This window comes from Rhodnius prolixus, unplaced genomic scaffold (genome assembly GCF_049639745.1).
Source record: "Rhodnius prolixus isolate KJV_2025 unplaced genomic scaffold, Rpr scaffold_14, whole genome shotgun sequence".
NCBI classification, from domain to species: domain Eukaryota; kingdom Metazoa; phylum Arthropoda; class Insecta; order Hemiptera; family Reduviidae; genus Rhodnius; species Rhodnius prolixus.
In genome coordinates, this window is record NW_027411594.1 from 9,011,435 (window position 1) to 9,035,356 (window position 23,922).

Here is a 23,922-nt window from a genome sequence, read left to right on the forward strand (position 1 = left end):
TTCACAACTCATAACCAAAACAATGTTAAACAGTACAAAATAGTGAAACGTAAACTATATAACTAATTCTGGGGATTTCATCTTTTTTTAATTTATTTATTTATTTATGGTAACCACACCGATATTCAACACACAAACTTTGTTAAAATTTGTTAAAACCACTTTTTTATGAACTTAATGAACCTACCTGTAAACGGTATAAACACTAACTTGCAGATTTAGCGTTCACAATTCCATATTTTAGGGTTCACAGTTTGAACTTTTAAAATATCATGGTTATGGTAGATTTGATTTTAGTTTCATTAAGGGTTCCAAAATGCGAAACACTTGAGCTCGCAGAGGGCATAACTTATCTACAGAGGTTCACCAAGTAATCAACATCCATAAAAATTTTTAAACCATTCCCTTTAGCAAGTACTCCTCAAAGCAATCATCGATGCAATTTTTTTGTTCTTTCATAATAATAATTTAAAGTATGTCTTCGAGCAGAAAGACTGTATAAACGTCTAACTGGGTTGGTCATAACGCTCTGATATCAAATAGCACTCCCACGACAGCAGGCTCAATTCTGGTGACCGGAATCCATGAAACTTTGAACCTCCTTTCCACATCATTAGGAAGCATTTTAATGTTTGATAAAAACAAACACGAATGAACAAAGTATAAAAATAAAATAAAAAAATTAATTCCAAAATTTCCTACCAGATAGGAGCACCTACCCAGGAACAATTTCTTAGTTCTAAAATAGAAAAACAGATAGCACCACCTACTTGACAGCTGGCACACCACCAGCACTGTGGTTAGCTGGCAAGTGCTGCTTTCAGGTCATAAATTTTTGAACTAGAGTGCCCAGTTGTATTAAACCTTAAAATTGGAGTTTGTATTCTGGCTCCCATAACTTTCAGTATTCTATGAAAATAAGCTCAAACAAGAGAACAACTAACTCTAGAAGTGATAGAAATTACAATAGTAATGGAGATACTGAAGAATTAAAATTACCAGTGTAACATTTAGAACTCTCAAGAAGTTACAGTCGAATTATGGGAACCTCTAACTTCAGAATTCAGAGAAAACGATGAAATTTTTCAGTTTAATGCTTTGCTAAAAAAAAAATTTACAGTTATCATGAGGTTTAAGTGACATCTCAACTATTACGAAATTGCGGTAAAAAAAAGAAGGAGTGCATCCCACTTTGCAATTCATAGAAATGTCAATTAAATTGTAGATGCAGAATTATAATTTGAGGCAATTTCATTTCTAAATTACTTCGCTGAAAAAATTGATGAATATTACCGGAAGGAAGTGAAACAAGACCAAGGCAATAAATAAATAAAATTACAAACAGCACACTGAAATATATTTATTTTTTTAAATTGCCCCTTTAGAAAATAAAAAATATAATTTTAAATAATCTTTCTTCTTTATAAAAATATGTTTATAAATTCTTTATATTTATTTATTTTTTTTTTAATCAATACCTTTATAGATCACAAATTTATGTATTATAATGCAAATACCATACCTAAAAAACAACTATGTCCAGTTTAATGTGAACCTATATCATTAAATAAGTGCAAAAACATAAAATTTTCCTACGCTTTTCCACTAATTACAAAAATTTTCATCAGAGTAGCAAGTTGCCTTTTGTGGAAAATGTTTTTAATCAGTCACCTTTTCTAATTACGTCTTCTACTTACACTTTTCACTTAAATGAAATATTGAACTGAGTTCTTTCTGGTCATACAAAACGATGTTTTTGTGCGTGGATTTCATTCATTGTTTAGAAATAGTTTTACTTTCATTTTAAGAAAACGAAACAAAGCAATGAAGTCTTGAATTTTTATTTGAAAATTTAATTACATATCCTGAACGATAAATTTAAAAAAAATGGCTGACATTTCTAGATAAATTAAAAGGAAGCAGGTAAATACAGTAAATTACCTAAGGAAAGAAGAATATAGCCAATTTCCGTCCAACCTGTGTGACGAAAGTTCGGCAAAAAATAATCAAAAATTATAACTAAAATGAGCAATGTTCTTCCTTCCCGTTGGGTTACTGAATCAGTCACCAAACACTTCAAACCCATCAAAGAAAATTACATTTTGTCACTAGATACTAAAAGAAAAACTGTACTATATACCTTTGATTGAATAATTGCCACATAATAATATAAAATTAGAAGATGAGTAATATTTCCTCTGTCAATATAAGTCTTGCTATTTTTTTACGTCTTTATTAATGACCATTAATAATAATTATTCGAACTTTGTGATTTTCACAAAGAATTTCGTTTATAATCAAACCTCACTACAAAATAACCTTAACAATAAACTCTTCAACACCACAGGCTGGCCACCTGAACACCGGGCGTACTTTCAGACTGATTAGGTATTATTATAAGTTTATTTTTTATACACAAATTATGGAATGTTTATATTTATTTTATCTTAAATGCAAAATCGGTTTTTTCTAATTATATCTGTCTTAGAAACAGCTTCTTATAATTATGCAAAATAAAAATATGGAGGCCAATCTAAAGAAAATAAATATCTTAAAATCATTATTATTATTATAATAATGATCTTCATAATTAAAATTAACAGTCCTAATTGAATCTTCCAAATTTTTATAATTTGGCCAACATATCTACTCCTAGTCAGTCTGCGCAGACATCCAATGCGGCTTTTTTCTCGTCTTCCAATTCGGATGTAGTTAAATTTAATTTTTCTTGACTGAAGTCATCAATCTTCAATCCCTGTAAAATGCAAATAAAATATAAATTCACAATTATAACTTCAAGATATAAAAAAAAAAAAAAACTACTTCTTATTCATATTTTGGTAACAAGGACTAGCTAATATGGTCGGCCAATTCTCTGAGACAGTGCCCCATAATCTTTCAAAACACATATGGCTATTTTTCTTGCAGAACACTCTAAAAATAATGCTAGAAACAAGAGATGGCGCACAATTGTACAGAAAAACCAATACTATAATCATATACATTTTAGCCGGATTTGCTATAATAGAACAACAGATACAGGTATTCGCAATTTGAAGCAGATGCAAGACTCAAAAATTTCAATACCATAAATTTCCTTTAAAAATACTGCTACAAAATTGGAATTCAGCACGATTTTAGAGCTAAATCAGTACTATAATTATAAAAATTTCTACCAAATTTCCTCAAATAGAACAGGAGATACACCACTTTATATAAACAAAGTATTTGTATTTAAAGTTTTCACTCTCTAAAAAGAAAGCAAACATTACCACTAAATATCTCGTTTTCTGCTCCATAGATTTTTACGCAATTCTATACAATTATGTACTAAAATGGTCTCCATAATCACGTAAGATATAAACAGAATCTATCGAGTAGTTTACGAGATATTTGTATTTAAAGTTTTCACTCTGTAAAAAGAAAGCCAACTTTAACACTAAATATCTCGTTTTCTGTTCGATAGATTTTTACGCAATTCTATACAATTATATACTAAAATAGTCTCCATATACACGTATAATATAAACAGAATCTATCGAGTAGTTTACGAGATATTGGTATTTAAAGTTTTCACTCTGTAAAAAGAAAGCAAAATTACCACTAAATATCTCGTTTTCTGCTCCATAGATTTTTACGCAATTCTATACAATTATGTACTAAAATGGTCTCCATAATCACGTAAGATATAAACAGAATCTATCGAGTAGTTTACGAGATATTTGTATTTAAAGTTTTCACTCTGTAAAAAGAAAGCCAACTTTAACACTAAATATCTCGTTTTCTGTTCGATAGATTTTTACGCAATTCTATACAATTATATACTAAAATAGTCTCCATATACACGTATAATATAAACAGAATCTATCGAGTAGTTTACGAGATATTGGTATTTAAAGTTTTCACTCTGTAAAAAGAAAGCAAAATTACCACTAAATATCTCGTTTTCTGCTCCATAGATTTTTACGCAATTCTATACAATTATATACTTAATTGGTCTCCATATACACGTATATTATAAACTGAATCTATCGAGTAGTCTACGAAATATTTGTATTTAAAGTTTACACTCTGTAAAAAGAGAGCAAATTTTAACACTAAATATCTCGTTTTCTGTTCGATAGATTTTTACGCAATTCTATACAATTATATAATAAAATGGTCTACATATAAACGTTTAATATAAACAGAATCTATCGAGTAGTTTACGAGATATTTGTGTTTAAAGTTTTCACTCTGTAAAAAGAAAGCAAACTTTAACACTAAATATCTCGTTTTCTGCTCGATAGATTTCTACGCAATTCTATACAATTATATACTTAATTGGTCTCCATATACACGTATAATATAAACCGAATCTATTGAGTAGTTTACGAGATATTTGTGTTTAAAGTTTTCACTCTGTAAAAAGAAAGCCAACTTTAACACTAAATATCTCGTTTTCTGTTCGATAGATTTTTACGCAATTCTATACAATTATATACTAAAATAGTCTCCATATACACGTATAATATAAACAGAATCTATCGAGTAGTTTACGAGATATTGGTATTTAAAGTTTTCACTCTGTAAAAAGAAAGCAAAATTACCACTAAATATCTCGTTTTCTGCTCCATAGATTTTTACGCAATTCTATACAATTATATACTTAATTGGTCTCCATATACACGTATATTATAAACTGAATCTATCGAGTAGTCTACGAAATATTTGTATTTAAAGTTTACACTCTGTAAAAAGAGAGCAAATTTTAACACTAAATATCTCGTTTTCTGTTCGATAGATTTTTACGCAATTCTATACAATTATATAATAAAATGGTCTACATATAAACGTTTAATATAAACAGAATCTATCGAGTAGTTTACGAGATATTTTTGTTTAAAGATTTCACTCTGTAAAAAGAAAGCAAACTTTAACACTAAATATCTCGTTTTCTGCTCGATAGATTTCTACGCAATTCTATACAATTATATACTTAATTGGTCTCCATATACACGTATAATATAAACCGAATCTATTGAGTAGTTTACGAGATATTTGTGTTTAAAGTTTTCACTCTGTAAAAAGAAAGCCAACTTTAACACTAAATATCTCGTTTTCTGTTCGATAGATTTTTACGCAATTCTATACAATTATATACTAAAATAGTCTCCATATACACGTATAATATAAACAGAATCTATCGAGTAGTTTACGAGATATTGGTATTTAAAGTTTTCACTCTGTAAAAAGAAAGCAAAATTACCACTAAATATCTCGTTTTCTGCTCCATAGATTTTTACGCAATTCTATACAATTATATACTTAATTGGTCTCCATATACACGTATATTATAAACTGAATCTATCGAGTAGTCTACGAAATATTTGTATTTAAAGTTTACACTCTGTAAAAAGAGAGCAAATTTTAACACTAAATATCTCGTTTTCTGTTCGATAGATTTTTACGCAATTCTATACAATTATATAATAAAATGGTCTACATATAAACGTTTAATATAAACAGAATCTATCGAGTAGTTTACGAGATATTTGTGTTTAAAGTTTTCACTCTGTAAAAAGAAAGCAAACTTTAACACTAAATATCTCGTTTTCTGCTCGATAGATTTCTACGCAATTCTATACAATTATATACTTAATTGGTCTCCATATACACGTATAATATAAACCGAATCTATTGAGTAGTTTACGAGATATTTGTGTTTAAAGTTTTCACTCTGTAAAAAGAAAGCAAACTTTACCACTAAATATCTCGTTTTCTGCTCCATTGATTTTTACGCAATTCTATACAATTATATACTTAATTGGTCTCCATATACACGTATAATATAAACCGAATCTATCGAGTAGTTTACGAGATATTTGTATTTAAAGTTTTCACTCTGTAAAAAGAAAGCAAACTTTACCACTAAAAATCTCGTTTTCTGCTCCATAGATTTTTACGCGATTCTATACAATTATATACTTAATTGTTCTCCATATACACGTATAATATAAACCGAATCTATCGAGTAGTTTACGAGATATTTTTATTTAAAGTTTTCACTCTGTAAAAAGAAAGAAAACTTTACCACTAAATATCTCGTTTTCTGCTCCATAGATTTTTACGCAATTCTATACAATTATATACTTAATTGGTCTCCATATACACGTATATTATAAACAGAATCTATCGAGTAGTCTACGAGATATTTGTATTTAAAGTTTTCACTCTGTTAAAAGAAAGCAAACTTTACCACAAAATATCTCGTTTTCTGCTCCATTGATTTTTACGCACTTCTATACAATTATATACATAATTGGTCTCCATATACACGTATAATATAAACCGAATCTATCGAGTAGTTTACGAGATATTTGTATTTAAAGTTTTCCCTCTGTAAAAAGAAAGCAAACTTTAACACTAAATATCTCGTTTTCTGCTCCATAGATTTTTACGCAATTCTATACAATTATATACTTAATTGGTCTCCATATAAACGTTTAATATAAACAGAATCTATCGAGTAGTTTACGAGATAATTGTGTTTAAAGTTTTCACTCTGTAAAAAGAAAGCAAACTTTAACACTAAATATCTCGTTTTCTGCTCCATAGATTTTTACGCAATTCTATACAATTATATACTTAATTGGTCTCCATATAAACGTTTAATATAAACAGAATCTATCGAGTAGTTTACGAGATAATTGTGTTTAAAGTTTTCACTCTGTAAAAAGAAAGCAAACTTTAACACTAAATATCTCGTTTTCTGATCCATAGATTTCCCCGCAATCCTATACAATTATATACTTAATTGGTCTCCATATACACGTATAATATAAACCGAATCTATCGAGTAGTTTACGAGATATTTGTATTTAAAGTTTTCCCTCTATAAAAAGAAAGCAAACTTTAACACTAAATATCTCGTTTTCTGCTCCATAGATTTTTATGCAATTCTATACAATTATATACTTAATTGGTCTCCATATAAACGTTTAATATAAACAGAATCTATCGAGTAGTTTACGAGATAATTGTGTTTAAAGTTTTCACTCTGTAAAAAGAAAGCAATCTTTACCACTAAAAATCTCGTTTTCTGCTCCATAGATCTTTACGTAATTCTATACAATTATATACTTAATTGTTCTCCATATACACGTATAATATAAACCGAATCTATCGAGTAGTTTACGAGATATTTGTGTTTAAAGTTATCACTCTGTTAAAAGAAAGCAAAATTTAACACTAAATATCTCGTTTTCTGCTTCATAGATTTTTACGCAATTCTATACAATTATATACTTAATTGGTCTCCATATAAACGTTTAATATAAACAGAATCTATCGAGTAGTTTACGAGATATTTGTGTTTAAAGTTTTCACTCTGTAAAAAGAAAGCAAATTTTAACACTAAATATCTCGTTTTCTGATCCATAGATTTCTCCGCAATCCTATACAATTATATACTTAATTGGTCTCCATATACACGTATAATATAAACCGAATCTATCGAGTAGTTTACGAGATATTTGTGTTTAAAGTTTTCACTCTGTAAAAAGAAAGCAATCTTTACCACTAAATATCTCGTTTTCTGCTCCATTGATTTTTACGCAATTCTATACAATTATATACTTAATTGGTCTCCATATACACGTTAATATAAACCGAATCTATCGAGTAGTTTACGAGATATTTGTATTTAAAGTTTTCACTCTGTAAAAAGAAAGCAAACTTTACCACTAAAAATCTCGTTTTCTGCTCCAAAGATCTTTACGTAATTCTATACAATTATATACTTAATTGTTCTCCATATACACGTATAATATAAACCGAATCTATCGAGTAGTTTACGAGATATTTGTATTTAAAGTTTTCACTTTGTAAATAGAAAGCAAAAATTACCACAAAATATCTCGTTTTCTGCTCCATAGATTTTTACGCACTTCTATACAATTATATACATAATTGGTCTCAATATACACGTATAATATAAACCGAATCTATCGAGTAGTTTACGAGATATTTGTATTTAAAGTTTTCCCTCTGTAAAAAGAAAGCAAACTTTAACACTAAATATCTCGTTTTCTGCTCCATAGATTTTTACGCAATTCTATACAATTATATACTTAATTGGTCTCGATATAAACGTTTAATATAAACAGAATCTATCGAGTAGTTTACGAGATATTTGTGTTTAAAGTTTTCACTCTGTAAAAAGAAAGCAAACTTTAACACTAAATATCTCGTTTTCTGATCCATAGATTTCTCCGCAATCCTATACAATTATATACTTAATTGGTCTCCATATACACGTATAATATAAACCGAATCTATCGAGTAGTTTACGAGATATTTGTGTTTAAAGTTTTCACTCTGTAAAAAGAAAGCAAACTTTACCACTAAATATCTCGTTTTCTGCACGATAGATTTTTACACAATTCTATACAATTATATACAAAAATTATCTCTATCTACACGTATGATATAAAAAGAATCTATCGAGTAGTTTACGATATATTTGTGTTTAAAGTTTTCACTCTGTAAATAGAAAGCAAAATTTATCACTAAATATCTCGTTTTCTACTCCATAGATTTTTACGCAATTCTATACAATTATATACTAAAGTGGTGTTCATATACACGTATAATATAAACCGAATCTATCGAGTAGTTTGCGAGATATTTGTATTTAAAGTTTTCCCTCTGTAAAAAGAGAACAAACTTTAACACTAAATATCTCGTTTTCTGCTCGATAGATTTTTACGCAATTCTATGCAATTATATACTAAAATGGTCTCCATATAAACGTTTAATATAATCAGAATCTATCGAGTAGTTTACGAGATATTTGTATTTAAAGTTTTCACTCTGTAAAAAGAAAGCAAATTTTAACACTAAATATCTCGTTTTCTGATCCATAGATTTCTCCGCAATCCTATACAATTATATACTTAATTGGTCTCCATATACACGTATAATATAAACCGAATCTATCGAGTAGTTTACGAGATATTTGTGTTTAAAGTTTTCACTCTGTAAAAAGAAAGCAAACTTTACCACTAAATATCTCGTTTTCTGCACGATAGATTTTTACACAATTCTATACAATTATATACAAAAATTATCTCTATATACACGTATGATATAAAAAGAATCTATCGAGTAGTTTACGAGATATTAGTATTTAAAGTTTTCACTTTGTAAAAGGAAAGCCAACTTTAACACTATAAATCTCGTTTTCTGCTCCATAGATTTTTACGCAATTCTATACAATTATATACTTAATTGGTCTCCATATAAACGTTTAATATAAACAGAATCTATCGAGTAGTTTACGAGATATTTGTGTTTAAAGTTTTCCCTCTGTAAAAAGAAAGCAAACTTTAACACTAAATATCTCGTTTTCTGCTCCATAGATTTTTACGCAATTCTATACAATTATATACTTAATTGGTCTCCATATACACGTATAATATAAACCGAATCTATCGAGTAGTTTACGAGATATTTGTGTTTAAAGTTTTCACTCTGTAAAAAGAAAGCCAACTTTAACACTATAAATCTCGTTTTCTGCTCCATAGATTTTTACGCAATCCTATACAATTATATACTTAATTGGTCTCCATATAAACGTTTAATATAAACAGAATCTATCGAGTAGTTTACGAGATATTTGTGTTTAAAGTTTTCCCTCTGTAAAAAGAAAGCAAACTTTAACACTAAATATCTCGTTTTCTGCTCCATAGATTTTTACGCAATCCTATACAATTATATACTTAATTGGTCTCCATATACACGTATAATATAAACCGAATCTATCGAGTAGTTTACGAGATATTAGTATTTAAAGTTTTCCCTCTGTAAAAAGAAAGCAAACTTTAACACTAAATATCTCGTTTTCTGCTCCATAGATTTTTACGCAATTCTATACAATTATATACTTAATTGGTCTCCATATACACGTATAATATAAACCGAATCTATCGAGTAGTTTACGAGATATTTGTGTTTAAAGTTTTCACTCTGTAAAAAGAAAGCCAACTTTAACACTATAAATCTCGTTTTCTGCTCCATAGATTTTTACGCAATCCTATACAATTATATACTTAATTGGTCTCCATATAAACGTTTAATATAAACAGAATCTATCGAGTAGTTTACGAGATATTTGTGTTTAATGTTTTCCCTCTGTAAAAAGAAAGCAAACTTTAACACTAAATATCTCGTTTTCTGCTCCATAGATTTTTACGCAATCCTATACAATTATATACTTAATTGGTCTCCATATACACGTATAATATAAACCGAATCTATCGAGTAGTTTACGAGATATTAGTATTTAAAGTTTTCACTTTGTAAAAGGAAAGCCAACTTTAACACTATAAATCTCGTTTTCTGCTCCATAGATTTTTACGCAATCCTATACAATTATATACTTAATTGGTCTCCATATACACGTATAATATAAACCGAATCTATCGAGTAGTTTACGAGATATTTGTGTTTAAAGTTTTCACTCTGTAAAAAGAAAGCAAACTTTAACACTAAATATCTCGTTTTCTGATCCATAGATTTCTCCGCAATCCTATACAATTATATACTTAATTGGTCTCCATATACACGTATAATATAAACCGAATCTATCTAGTAGTTTACGAGATATTTGTATTTAAAGTTTTCACTCTGTAAAAAGAAAGCAAACTTTAACACTAAATATCTCGTTTTCTGCTCCATAGATTTTTACGCAATTTTATACAATTATATACTCAAGTGGTCTCCATATACTCTTATAATATAAACCGAATCTATCGAGTAGTTTACGAGATATTTGTGTTTAAAGTTTTCACTCTGTAAAAAGAAAGCAAACTTTAACACTAAATATCTCGTTTTCTGCTCCATAGATTTTTACGCAATTCTATACAATTATATACTTAATTGGTCTCGATATAAACGTTTAATATAAACAGAATCTATCGAGTAGTTTACGAGATATTTGTGTTTAAAGTTTTCACTCTGTAAAAAGAAAGCAAACTTTAACACTAAATATCTCGTTTTCTGATCCATAGATTTCTCCGCAATCCTATACAATTATATACTTAATTGGTCTCCATATACACGTATAATAAAAACCGAATCTATCGAGTAGTTTACGAGATATTTGTGTTTAAAGTATTCACTCTGTAAAAAGAAAGCAAACTTTACCACTAAATATCTCGTTTTCTGCACGATAGATTTTTACACAATTCTATACAATTATATACAAAAATTATCTCTATATACACGTATGATATAAAAAGAATCTATCGAATAGTTTACGAGATATTTGTATTTAAAGTTTTCACTTTGTAAAAAGAAAGCCAACTTTAACACTAAATATCTCGTTTTCTGCTCCATAGGTTTTTACGCAATTCTATACAATTATATACTTAATTGGTCTCCATCTACACGTATAATATAAACCGAATCTATCGAGTAGTTTACGAGATATTTGTGTTTAAAGTTTTCACTCTGTAAAAAGAAAGCAAACTTTAATACTAAATATCTCGTTTTCTGCTCCATAGATTTTTACGCAATTCTATACAATTATATACTTAATTGGTCTCCATATAAACGTTTAATATAAACAGAATCTATCGAGTAGTTTACGAGATAATTGTGTTTAAAGTTTTCACTCTGTAAAAAGAAAGCAAACTTTAACACTAAATATCTCGTTTTCTGATCCATAGATTTCCCCGCAATCCTATACAATTATATACTTAATTCGTCTCCATATACACGTATAATATAAACCGAATCTATCGAGTAATTTACGAGATATTTGTGTTTAAAGTTTTCACTCTGTAAAAAGAAAGCAAACTTTAACACTAAATATCTCGTTTTCTGCTCCACAGATTTTTACGCAATTCTATACAATTATATACTTAATTGGTCTCCATATACACGTATAATATAAACCGAATCTATCGAGTAGTTTACGAGATATTTGTATTCAAAGTTTTCACTCTGTAAAAAGAAAGCAATCTTTACCACTAAATATCTCGTTTTCTGCTCCATTGATTTTTACGCAATTCTATACAATTATATACTTAATTGGCCTCCATATACACGTATAATATAAACCGAATCTATCGAGTAGTTTACGAGATATTTGTATTTAAAGTTTTCCCTCTATAAAAAGAAAGCAAACTTTAACACTAAATATCTCGTTTTCTGCTCCATAGATTTTTACGCAATTCTATACAATTATATACTTAATTGGTCTCCATATAAACGTTTAATATAAACAGAATCTATCGAGTAGTTTACGAGATAATTGTGTTTAAAGTTTTCACTCTGTAAAAAGAAAGCAAACTTTAACACTAAATATCTCGTTTTCTGATCCATAGATTTCCCCGCAATCCTATACAATTATATACTTAATTGGTCTCCATATACACGTATAATATAAACCGAATCTATCGAGTAGTTTACGAGATATTTGTATTTAAAGTTTTCCCTCTATAAAAAGAAAGCAAACTTTAACACTAAATATCTCGTTTTCTGCTCCATAGATTTTTATGCAATTCTATACAATTATATACTTAATTGGTCTCCATATAAACGTATAATATAAACCGAATCTATCGAGTAGTTTACGAGATATTTGTGTTTAAAGTTATCACTCTGTTAAAAGAAAGCAAAATTTAACACTAAATATCTCGTTTTCTGCTCCATAGATTTTTACGCAATTCTATACAATTATATACTTAATTGGTCTCCATATAAACGTTTAATATAAACAGAATCTATCGAGTAGTTTACGAGATATTTGTGTTTAAAGTTTTCACTCTGTAAAAAGAAAGCAAATTTTAACACTAAATATCTCGTTTTCTGATCCATAGATTTCTCCGCAATCCTATACAATTATATACTTACTTGGTCTCCATATACACGTATAATATAAACCGAATCTATCGAGTAGTTTACGAGATATTTGTGTTTAAAGTTTTCACTCTGTAAAAAGAAAGCAAACTTTACCACTAAATATCTCGTTTTCTGCACGATAGATTTTTACACAATTCTATACAATTATATACAAAAATTATCTCTATATACACGTATGATATAAAAAGAATCTATCGAGTAGTTTACGAGATATTAGTATTTAAAGTTTTCACTTTGTAAAAGGAAAGCCAACTTTAACACTATAAATCTCGTTTTCTCCTCGATAGATTTTTACGCAATTCTATACAATTATATACTAAAGTGGTCTCCATATACACGTATAATAAAAATCGAATCTATCGAGTAGTTTACGAGATATTTGTATTTAAAGTTTTCACTCTGTAAAAAGAAAGCAAACTTTACCACTAAATATCTCGTTTTCTGCTTGATAGATTTTTAGGCAATTCTATACAATTATATACTAAAGTGGTCTCCATATACTCTTATAATATAAACCGAATCTATCGAGTAGTTTACGAGATATTTGTGTTTAAAGTTTTCACTCTGTAAAAAGAAAGCAATCTTTACCACTAAATATCTCGTTTTCTGCTCCATTGATTTTTACGCAATTCTATACAATTATATACTTAATTGGTCTCCATATACACGTTAATATAAACCGAATCTATCGAGTAGTTTACGAGATATTTGTATTTAAAGTTTTCACTCTGTAAAAAGAAAGCAAACTTTACCACTAAAAATCTCGTTTTCTGCTCCAAAGATCTTTACGTAATTCTATACAATTATATACTTAATTGTTCTCCATATACACGTATAATATAAACCGAATCTATCGAGTAGTTTACGAGATATTTGTATTTAAAGTTTTCACTTTGTAAATAGAAAGCAAACATTACCACAAAATATCTCGTTTTCTGCTCCATAGATTTTTACGCACTTCTATACAATTATATACATAATTGGTCTCAATATACACGTATAATATAAACCGAATCTATCGAGTAGTTTACGAGATATTTGTATTTAAAGTTTTCCCTCTGTAAAAAGAAAGCAAACTTTAACACTAAATATCTCGTTTTCTGCTCCATAGATTTTTACGCAATTCTATACAATTATATACTTAATTGGTCTCGATATAAACGTTTAATATAAACAGAATCTATCGAGTAGTTTACGAGATATTTGTGTTTAAAGTTTTCACTCTGTAAAAAGAAAGCAAACTTTAACACTAAATATCTCGTTTTCTGATCCATAGATTTCTCCGCAATCCTATACAATTATATACTTAATTGGTCTCCATATACACGTATAATATAAACCGAATCTATCGAGTAGTTTACGAGATATTTGTGTTTAAAGTTTTCACTCTGTAAAAAGAAAGCAAACTTTACCACTAAATATCTCGTTTTCTGCACGATAGATTTTTACACAATTCTATACAATTATATACAAAAATTATCTCTATCTACACGTATGATATAAAAAGAATCTATCGAGTAGTTTACGATATATTTGTGTTTAAAGTTTTCACTCTGTAAATAGAAAGCAAAATTTATCACTAAATATCTCGTTTTCTACTCCATAGATTTTTACGCAATTCTATACAATTATATACTAAAGTGGTGTTCATATACACGTATAATATAAACCGAATCTATCGAGTAGTTTGCGAGATATTTGTATTTAAAGTTTTCCCTCTGTAAAAAGAGAACAAACTTTAACACTAAATATCTCGTTTTCTGCTCGATAGATTTTTACGCAATTCTATGCAATTATATACTAAAATGGTCTCCATATAAACGTTTAATATAATCAGAATCTATCGAGTAGTTTACGAGATATTTGTATTTAAAGTTTTCACTCTGTAAAAAGAAAGCAAACTTTACCACTAAATATCTCGTTTTCTTCTCGATAGATTTTTACGCAATTCTATACAATTATATACTAAAATGGTCTCTATATACACGTATGATATAAGCAGAATCTATCGAGTAGTTTACGAGATATTTGTATTTAAAGTTTTCACTCTGTAAAAAGAAAGCAAACTTTAACACTAAATATCTCGTTTTATGCTCCATAGATTCTTACGTAATTCTATACAATTATATACTAAAGTGGTTTCCATATACACGTATAATAGAAACCGAATCTATTGAGTAGTTTACGAGATATTTGTATTTTATGTTTTCACTCTGTAAAAAGAGAGCAAACTTTAACACTAAATATCTCGTTTTCTGCTCCATAGATTTTTACGCAATTCTATACAATTATATACTTAATTGGTCTCCATATAAACGTTTAATATAAACAGAATCTATCGAGTAGTTTACGAGATATTTGTGTTTAAAGTTTTCACTCTGTAAAAAGAAAGCAAACTTTAACACTAAATATCTCGTTTTCTGATCCATAGATTTCTCCGCAATCCTATACAATTATATACTTAATTGGTCTCCATATACACGTATAATATAAACCGAATCTATCTAGTAGTTTACGAGATATTTGTATTTAAAGTTTTCACTCTGTAAAAAGAAAGCAAACTTTAACACTAAATATCTCGTTTTCTGCTCCATAGATTTTTACGCAATTTTATACAATTATATACTCAAGTGGTCTCCATATACTCTTATAATATAAACCGAATCTATCGAGTAGTTTACGAGATATTTGTATTCAAAGTTTTCACTCTGTAAAAAGAAAGCAATCTTTACCACTAAATATCTCGTTTTCTGCTCCATTGATTTTTACGCAATTCTATACAATTATATACTTAATTGGCCTCCATATACACGTATAATATAAACCGAATCTATCGAGTAGTTTACGAGATATTTGTATTTAAAGTTTTCCCTCTATAAAAAGAAAGCAAACTTTAACACTAAATATCTCGTTTTCTGCTCCATAGATTTTTACGCAATTCTATACAATTATATACTTAATTGGTCTCCATATAAACGTTTAATATAAACAGAATCTATCGAGTAGTTTACGAGATAATTGTGTTTAAAGTTTTCACTCTGTAAAAAGAAAGCAAACTTTAACACTAAATATCTCGTTTTCTGATCCATAGATTTCCCCGCAATCCTATACAATTATATACTTAATTGGTCTCCATATACACGTATAATATAAACCGAATCTATCGAGTAGTTTACGAGATATTTGTATTTAAAGTTTTCCCTCTATAAAAAGAAAGCAAACTTTAACACTAAATATCTCGTTTTCTGCTCCATAGATTTTTATGCAATTCTATACAATTATATACTTAATTGGTCTCCATATAAACGTTTAATATAAACAGAATCTATCGAGTAGTTTACGAGATAATTGTGTTTAAAGTTTTCACTCTGTAAAAAGAAAGCAATCTTTACCACTAAAAATCTCGTTTTCTGCTCCATAGATCTTTACGTAATTCTATACAATTATATACTTAATTGTTCTCCATATACACGTATAATATAAACCGAATCTATCGAGTAGTTTACGAGATATTTGTGTTTAAAGTTATCACTCTGTTAAAAGAAAGCAAAATTTAACACTAAATATCTCGTTTTCTGCTCCATAGATTTTTACGCAATTCTATACAATTATATACTTAATTGGTCTCCATATAAACGTTTAATATAAACAGAATCTATCGAGTAGTTTACGAGATATTTGTGTTTAAAGTTTTCACTCTGTAAAAAGAAAGCAAATTTTAACACTAAATATCTCGTTTTCTGATCCATAGATTTCTCCGCAATCCTATACAATTATATACTTAATTGGTCTCCATATACACGTATAATATAAACCGAATCTATCGAGTAGTTTACGAGATATTTGTGTTTAAAGTTTTCACTCTGTAAAAAGAAAGCAAACTTTACCACTAAATATCTCGTTTTCTGCACGATAGATTTTTACACAATTCTATACAATTATATACAAAAATTATCTCTATATACACGTATGATATAAAAAGAATCTATCGAGTAGTTTACGAGATATTAGTATTTAAAGTTTTCACTTTGTAAAAGGAAAGCCAACTTTAACACTATAAATCTCGTTTTCTCCTCGATAGATTTTTACGCAATTCTATACAATTATATACTAAAGTGGTCTCCATATACACGTATAATAAAAATCGAATCTATCGAGTAGTTTACGAGATATTTGTATTTAAAGTTTTCACTCTGTAAAAAGAAAGCAAACTTTACCACTAAATATCTCGTTTTCTGCTTGATAGATTTTTACGCAATTCTATACAATTATATACTAAAGTGGTCTCCATATACTCTTATAATATAAACCGAATCTATCGAGTAGTTTACGAGATATTTGTGTTTAAAGTTTTCACTCTGTAAAAAGAAAGCAATCTTTACCACTAAATATCTCGTTTTCTGCTCCATTGATTTTTACGCAATTCTATACAATTATATACTTAATTGGTCTCCATGTACACGTTAATATAAACCGAATCTATCGAGTAGTTTACGAGATATTTGTATTTAAAGTTTTCACTCTGTAAAAAGAAAGCAAACTTTACCACTAAAAATCTCGTTTTCTGCTCCAAAGATCTTTACGCACTTCTATACAATTATATACATAATTGGTCTCAATATACACGTATAATATAAACCGAATCTATCGAGTAGTTTACGAGATATTTGTATTTAAAGTTTTCCCTCTGTAAAAAGAAAGCAAACTTTAACACTAAATATCTCGTTTTCTGCTCCATAGATTTTTACGCAATTCTATACAATTATATACTTAATTGGTCTCGATATAAACGTTTAATATAAACAGAATCTATCGAGTAGTTTACGAGATATTTGTGTTTAAAGTTTTCACTCTGTAAAAAGAAAGCAAACTTTAACACTAAATATCTCGTTTTCTGATCCATAGATTTCTCCGCAATCCTATACAATTATATACTTAATTGGTCTCCATATACACGTATAATATAAACCGAATCTATCGAGTAGTTTACGAGATATTTGTGTTTAAAGTTTTCACTCTGTAAAAAGAAAGCAAACTTTACCACTAAATATCTCGTTTTCTGCACGATAGATTTTTACACAATTCTATACAATTATATACAAAAATTATCTCTATCTACACGTATGATATAAAAAGAATCTATCGAGTAGTTTACGATATATTTGTGTTTAAAGTTTTCACTCTGTAAATAGAAAGCAAAATTTATCACTAAATATCTCGTTTTCTACTCCATAGATTTTTACGCAATTCTATACAATTATATACTAAAGTGGTGTTCATATACACGTATAATATAAACCGAATCTATCGAGTAGTTTGCGAGATATTTGTATTTAAAGTTTTCCCTCTGTAAAAAGAGAACAAACTTTAACACTAAATATCTCGTTTTCTGCTCGATAGATTTTTACGCAATTCTATGCAATTATATACTAAAATGGTCTCCATATAAACGTTTAATATAATCAGAATCTATCGAGTAGTTTACGAGATATTTGTATTTAAAGTTTTCACTCTGTAAAAAGAAAGCAAACTTTACCACTAAATATCTCGTTTTCTTCTCGATAGATTTTTACGCAATTCTATACAATTATATACTAAAATGGTCTCTATATACACGTATGATATAAGCAGAATCTATCGAGTAGTTTACGAGATATTTGTATTTAAAGTTTTCACTCTGTAAAAAGAAAGCAAACTTTAACACTAAATATCTCGTTTTATGCTCCATAGATTCTTACGTAATTCTATACAATTATATACTAAAGTGGTTTCCATATACACGTATAATAGAAACCGAATCTATTGAGTAGTTTACGAGATATTTGTATTTTATGTTTTCACTCTGTAAAAAGAGAGCAAACTTTAACACTAAATATCTCGTTTTCTGCTCCATAGATTTTTACGCAATTCTATACAATTATATACTTAATTGGTCTCCATATAAACGTTTAATATAAACAGAATCTATCGAGTAGTTTACGAGATATTTGTGTTTAAAGTTTTCACTCTGTAAAAAGAAAGCAAACTTTAACACTAAATATCTCGTTTTCTGATCCATAGATTTCTCCGCAATCCTATACAATTATATACTTAATTGGTCTCCATATACACGTATAATATAAACCGAATCTATCTAGTAGTTTACGAGATATTTGTATTTAAAGTTTTCACTCTGTAAAAAGAAAGCAAACTTTAACACTAAATATCTCGTTTTCTGCTCCATAGATTTTTACGCAATTTTATACAATTATATACTCAAGTGGTCTCCATATACTCTTATAATATAAACCGAATCTATCGAGTAGTTTACGAGATATTTGTGTTTAAAGTTTTCACTCTGTAAAAAGAAAGCAAACTTTAACACTAAATATCTCGTTTTCTGCTCCATAGATTTTTACGCAATTCTATACAATTATATACTTAATTGGTCTCGATATAAACGTTTAATATAAACAGAATCTATCGAGTAGTTTACGAGATATTTGTGTTTAAAGTTTTCACTCTGTAAAAAGAAAGCAAACTTTAACACTAAATATCTCGTTTTCTGATCCATAGATTTCTCCGCAATCCTATACAATTATATACTTAATTGGTCTCCATATACACGTATAATAAAAACCGAATCTATCGAGTAGTTTACGAGATATTTGTGTTTAAAGTTTTCACTCTGTAAAAAGAAAGCAAACTTTACCACTAAATATCTCGTTTTCTGCACGATAGATTTTTACACAATTCTATACAATTATATACAAAAATTATCTCTATATACACGTATGATATAAAAAGAATCTATCGAATAGTTTACGACATATTTGTATTTAAAGTTTTCACTTTGTAAAAAGAAAGCCAACTTTAACACTAAATATCTCGTTTTCTGCTCCATAGGTTTTTACGCAATTCTATACAATTATATACTTAATTGGTCTCCATCTACACGTATAATATAAACCGAATCTATCGAGTAGTTTACGAGATATTTGTGTTTAAAGTTTTCACTCTGTAAAAAGAAAGCAAACTTTAATACTAAATATCTCGTTTTCTGCTCCATAGATTTTTACACAATTCTATACAATTATATACTTAATTGGTCTCCATATACACGTATAATATAAACCGAATCTATCTAGTAGTTTACGAGATATTTGTATTTAAAGTTTTCACTCTGTAAAAAGAAAGCAAACTTTAACACTAAATATCTCGTTTTCTGCTCCATAGATTTTTACGCAATTTTATACAATTATATACTCAAGTGGTCTCCATATACTCTTATAATATAAACCGAATCTATCGAGTAGTTTACGAGATATTTGAGTTTAAAGTTTTCACTCTGTAAAAAGAAAGCAAACTTTAACACTAAATATCTCGTTTTCTGCTCCATAGATTTTTACGCAATTCTATACAATTATATACTTAATAGGTCTCCATATACACGTATAATATAAACCGAATCTATCAAGTAGTTTACGAGATATTTGTGTTTAAAGTTTTCACTCTGTAAATAGAAAGCAAAATTTATCACTAAATATCTCGTTTTCTACTCCATAGATTTTTACGCAATTCTATACAATTATATACTAAAATGGTCTCTATATACACGTATGATATAAGCAGAATCTATCGAGTAGTTTACGAGATATTAGTATTTTATGTTTTCACTCTGTAAAAAGAGAGCAAACTTTAACACTAAATATCTCGTTTTCTGCTCCATAGATTTTTACGCAATTCTATACAATTATATACTTAATTGGTCTCCATATAAACGTTTAATATAAACAGAATCTATCGAGTAGTTTACGAGATATTTGTGTTTAAAGTTTTCACTCTGTAAAAAGAAAGCAAACTTTAACACTAAATATCTCGTTTTCTTATCCATAGATTTCTCCGCAATCCTATACAATTATATACTTAATTGGTCTCCATATACACGTATAATATAAACCGAATCTATTGAGTAGTTTACGAGATATTTGTGTTTAAAGTTTTCACTCTGTAAAAAGAAAGCAAACTTTACCACTAAATATCTCGTTTTCTGCTCGATAGATTTTTACACAATTCTATACAATTATATACAAAGATTATCTCTATATACACGTATGATATAAAAAGAGTCTATCGAGTAGCTTACGAGATATTTGTATTTAAAGTTTTCACTTTGTAAAAAGAAATCCAACTTTAACACTAAATATCTCGTTTTCTGTTCGATAGATTTTTACGCAATTCTATACAATTAAATAATAAAATGGTCTACATATACAGGTATAATATAAACCGAATCTATCGAGTAGTTTACGAGATATTTGTGTTTAAAGTTTTCAGTCTGTAAAAAGAAAGCAAACTTTAACACTAAATATCTCGTTTTCTGCTCCATAGATTTTTACGCAATACTATACAATTATATACTTAATTGGTCTCCATATACACGTATAATATAAACCGAATCTATTGAGTAGTTTACGTGATATTTGTGTTTAAAGTTTTCACTCTGTAAAAAGAAAGCAAACTTTAACACTAAATATCTCGTTTTCTGCTCCATAGATTTTTACGCAATTCTATACAATTATATACTTAATTGGTCTCCATATACACGTATAATATAAACCGAATCTATCGAGTAGTTTACGAGATATTTATATTTAAAGTTTTTACTCTGTAAAAAGAAAGCAAACTTTAACACTAAATATCTTGTTTTCTGCTCCATAGATTTTTACGCAATTCTATACAATTATATACTAAAGTGGTCTCCATATACTCTTATAATATAAACCGAATCTATCGAGTAGTTTACGCGATATTTGTGTTTAAAGTTTTCACTCTGTAAAAAGAAAGCAAACTTTAACACTAAATATCTCGTTTTCTGCTCCATAGATTTTTACGCAATTCTATACAATTATATACTCAAGTGGTCTCCATATACTCTTATAATATAAACCGAATCTATCGAGTAGTTTACGAGATATTTGTGTTTAAAGTTTTCACTCTGTAAAAAGAAAGCAAACTTTAACACTAAATATCTCGTTTTCTGATCCATAGATTTCTCCGCAATCCTATACAATTATATACTTAATTGGTCTCCATATACACGTATAATATAAACCGAATCTATCGAGTAGTTTACGAGATATTTGTATTTAAAGTTTTCACTCTGTAAAAAGAAAGCAAACTTTAACACTAAATATCTCGTTTTCTGCTCCATAGATTTTTACGCAATTCTATACAATTATATACTTAATTAGTCTGCATATACACGTATAAGATAAACCGATTCTATCGAGTAATTTACGAGATATTTGTATTTAAAGTTTTCACTCTGTAAAAAGTAAGCAAACTTTACCACTAAATATCTCGTTTTCTGCTCCATAGATTTTTACGTAATTCTACACAATTATATACTAAAGTGGTCTTCATATACACGTATAATATAAACCGAATCTATCGAGTAGTTTGCGAGATATTTGTATTTAAAGTTTTCCCTCTGTAAAAAGAGAACAAACTTTAACACTATATATCTCGTTTTCTGCTCGATAGATTTTTACGCAATTCTATGCAATTATATACTAAAATGGTCTCCATATAAACGTTTAATATAATCAGAATCTATCGAGTAGTTTACGAGATATTTGTATTTAAAGTTTTCACTCTGTAAAAAGAAAGCAAACTTTACCACTAAATATCTCGTTTTCTGCTCCATAGATTTTTACGCAATTCTATACAATTATATACTAAAGTGGTCTTCATATACACGTATAATATAAACCGAATCTATCGAGTAGTTTGCGAGATATTTGTATTTAAAGTTTTCCCTCTGTAAAAAGAGAACAAACTTTAACACTAAATATCTCGTTTTCTGCTCGATAGATTTTTACGCAATTCTATGCAATTATATACTAAAGTGGTTTCCATATACACGTATAATAGAAACCGAATCTACTGAGTAGTTTACGAGATATTTGTATTTTATGTTTTCACTCTGTAAAAAGAGAGCAAACTTAAACACTAAATATCTCATTTTCTGCTCGATAGATTATTACGCAATTCTATACAATCATGTATTAAAATGGTCTCCATAAAAACGTATATTATAAACAGAATCTATCGAGTAGTCTACGAGATATTTGTATTTAATGTTTTCACTCTGTAAAAAGAGAGCAAACTTCAACACTAAATATCTCGTTTTCTGTTCGATAGATTTTTACGCAATTCTATACAATTATATAATAAAATGGTCTACATATAAACGTTTAATATAAACAGAATCTATCGAGTAGTTTACGAGATATTTGTGTTTAAATTTTTCACTCTGTAAAAAGAAAGCAAACTTTAACACTAAATATCTCGTTTTCTGCTCCATAGATTTTTACGCAATTCTATACAATTATATACTTAATTGGTCTCCATATACACGTATAATATAAACCGAATCTATCGAGTAGTTTACGAGATATTTGTGTTTAAAGTTTTCAGTCTGTAAAAAGAAAGCAAACTTTAACACTAAATATCTCGTTTTCTGCTCCATAGATTTTAACGCAATTCTATACAGTTATATACTTAATCGGCCTCCATATACACGTATAATATAAACCGAATCTATCGAGTAGTTTACGAGATATTTGTATTTAAAGTTTTTACTCTGTAAAAAGAAAGCAAACTTTAACACTAAATATCATGTTTTCTGCTCCATAGATTTTTACGCAATTCTATACAATTATATACTAAAGTGGTCCCCATATACTCTTATAATATAAACCGAATCTATCGAGTAGTTTACGAGATATTTGTGTTTAAAGTTTTCACTCTGTAAAAAGAATGCAAACTTTAACACTAAATATCTCGTTTTCTGCTTCATAGATTTTTACGCAATTCTATACAATTATATACTCAAGTGGTCTCCATATACTCTTATAATATAAACCGAATCTATCGAGTAGTTTACGAGATATTTGTGTTTAAAGTTTACACTCTGTAAAAAGAAAGCAAACTTTAACACTAAATATCTCGTTTTCTGCTCCATAGATT

The 23,922-nt window shown here is 28.2% G+C and overlaps 1 protein-coding gene across 1 annotated transcript in view; it reads right to left on the reverse strand.

Annotated features, from left to right (window-relative positions):
* Positions 1-2,109: 2,109 nt before the first annotated feature.
* Mdh1 (malate dehydrogenase 1) overlaps positions 2,110-23,922 on the reverse strand; it is a 37,370-nt gene continuing 15,557 nt past the window's right edge. Inside the window, exon 7 of the mRNA XM_074123515.1 lies at positions 2,110-2,755. Within this exon, the coding sequence (XP_073979616.1) occupies positions 2,657-2,755 (99 nt within the window). The 3' untranslated portion in view covers positions 2,110-2,656. The remainder of the gene's footprint in view (positions 2,756-23,922) is intronic.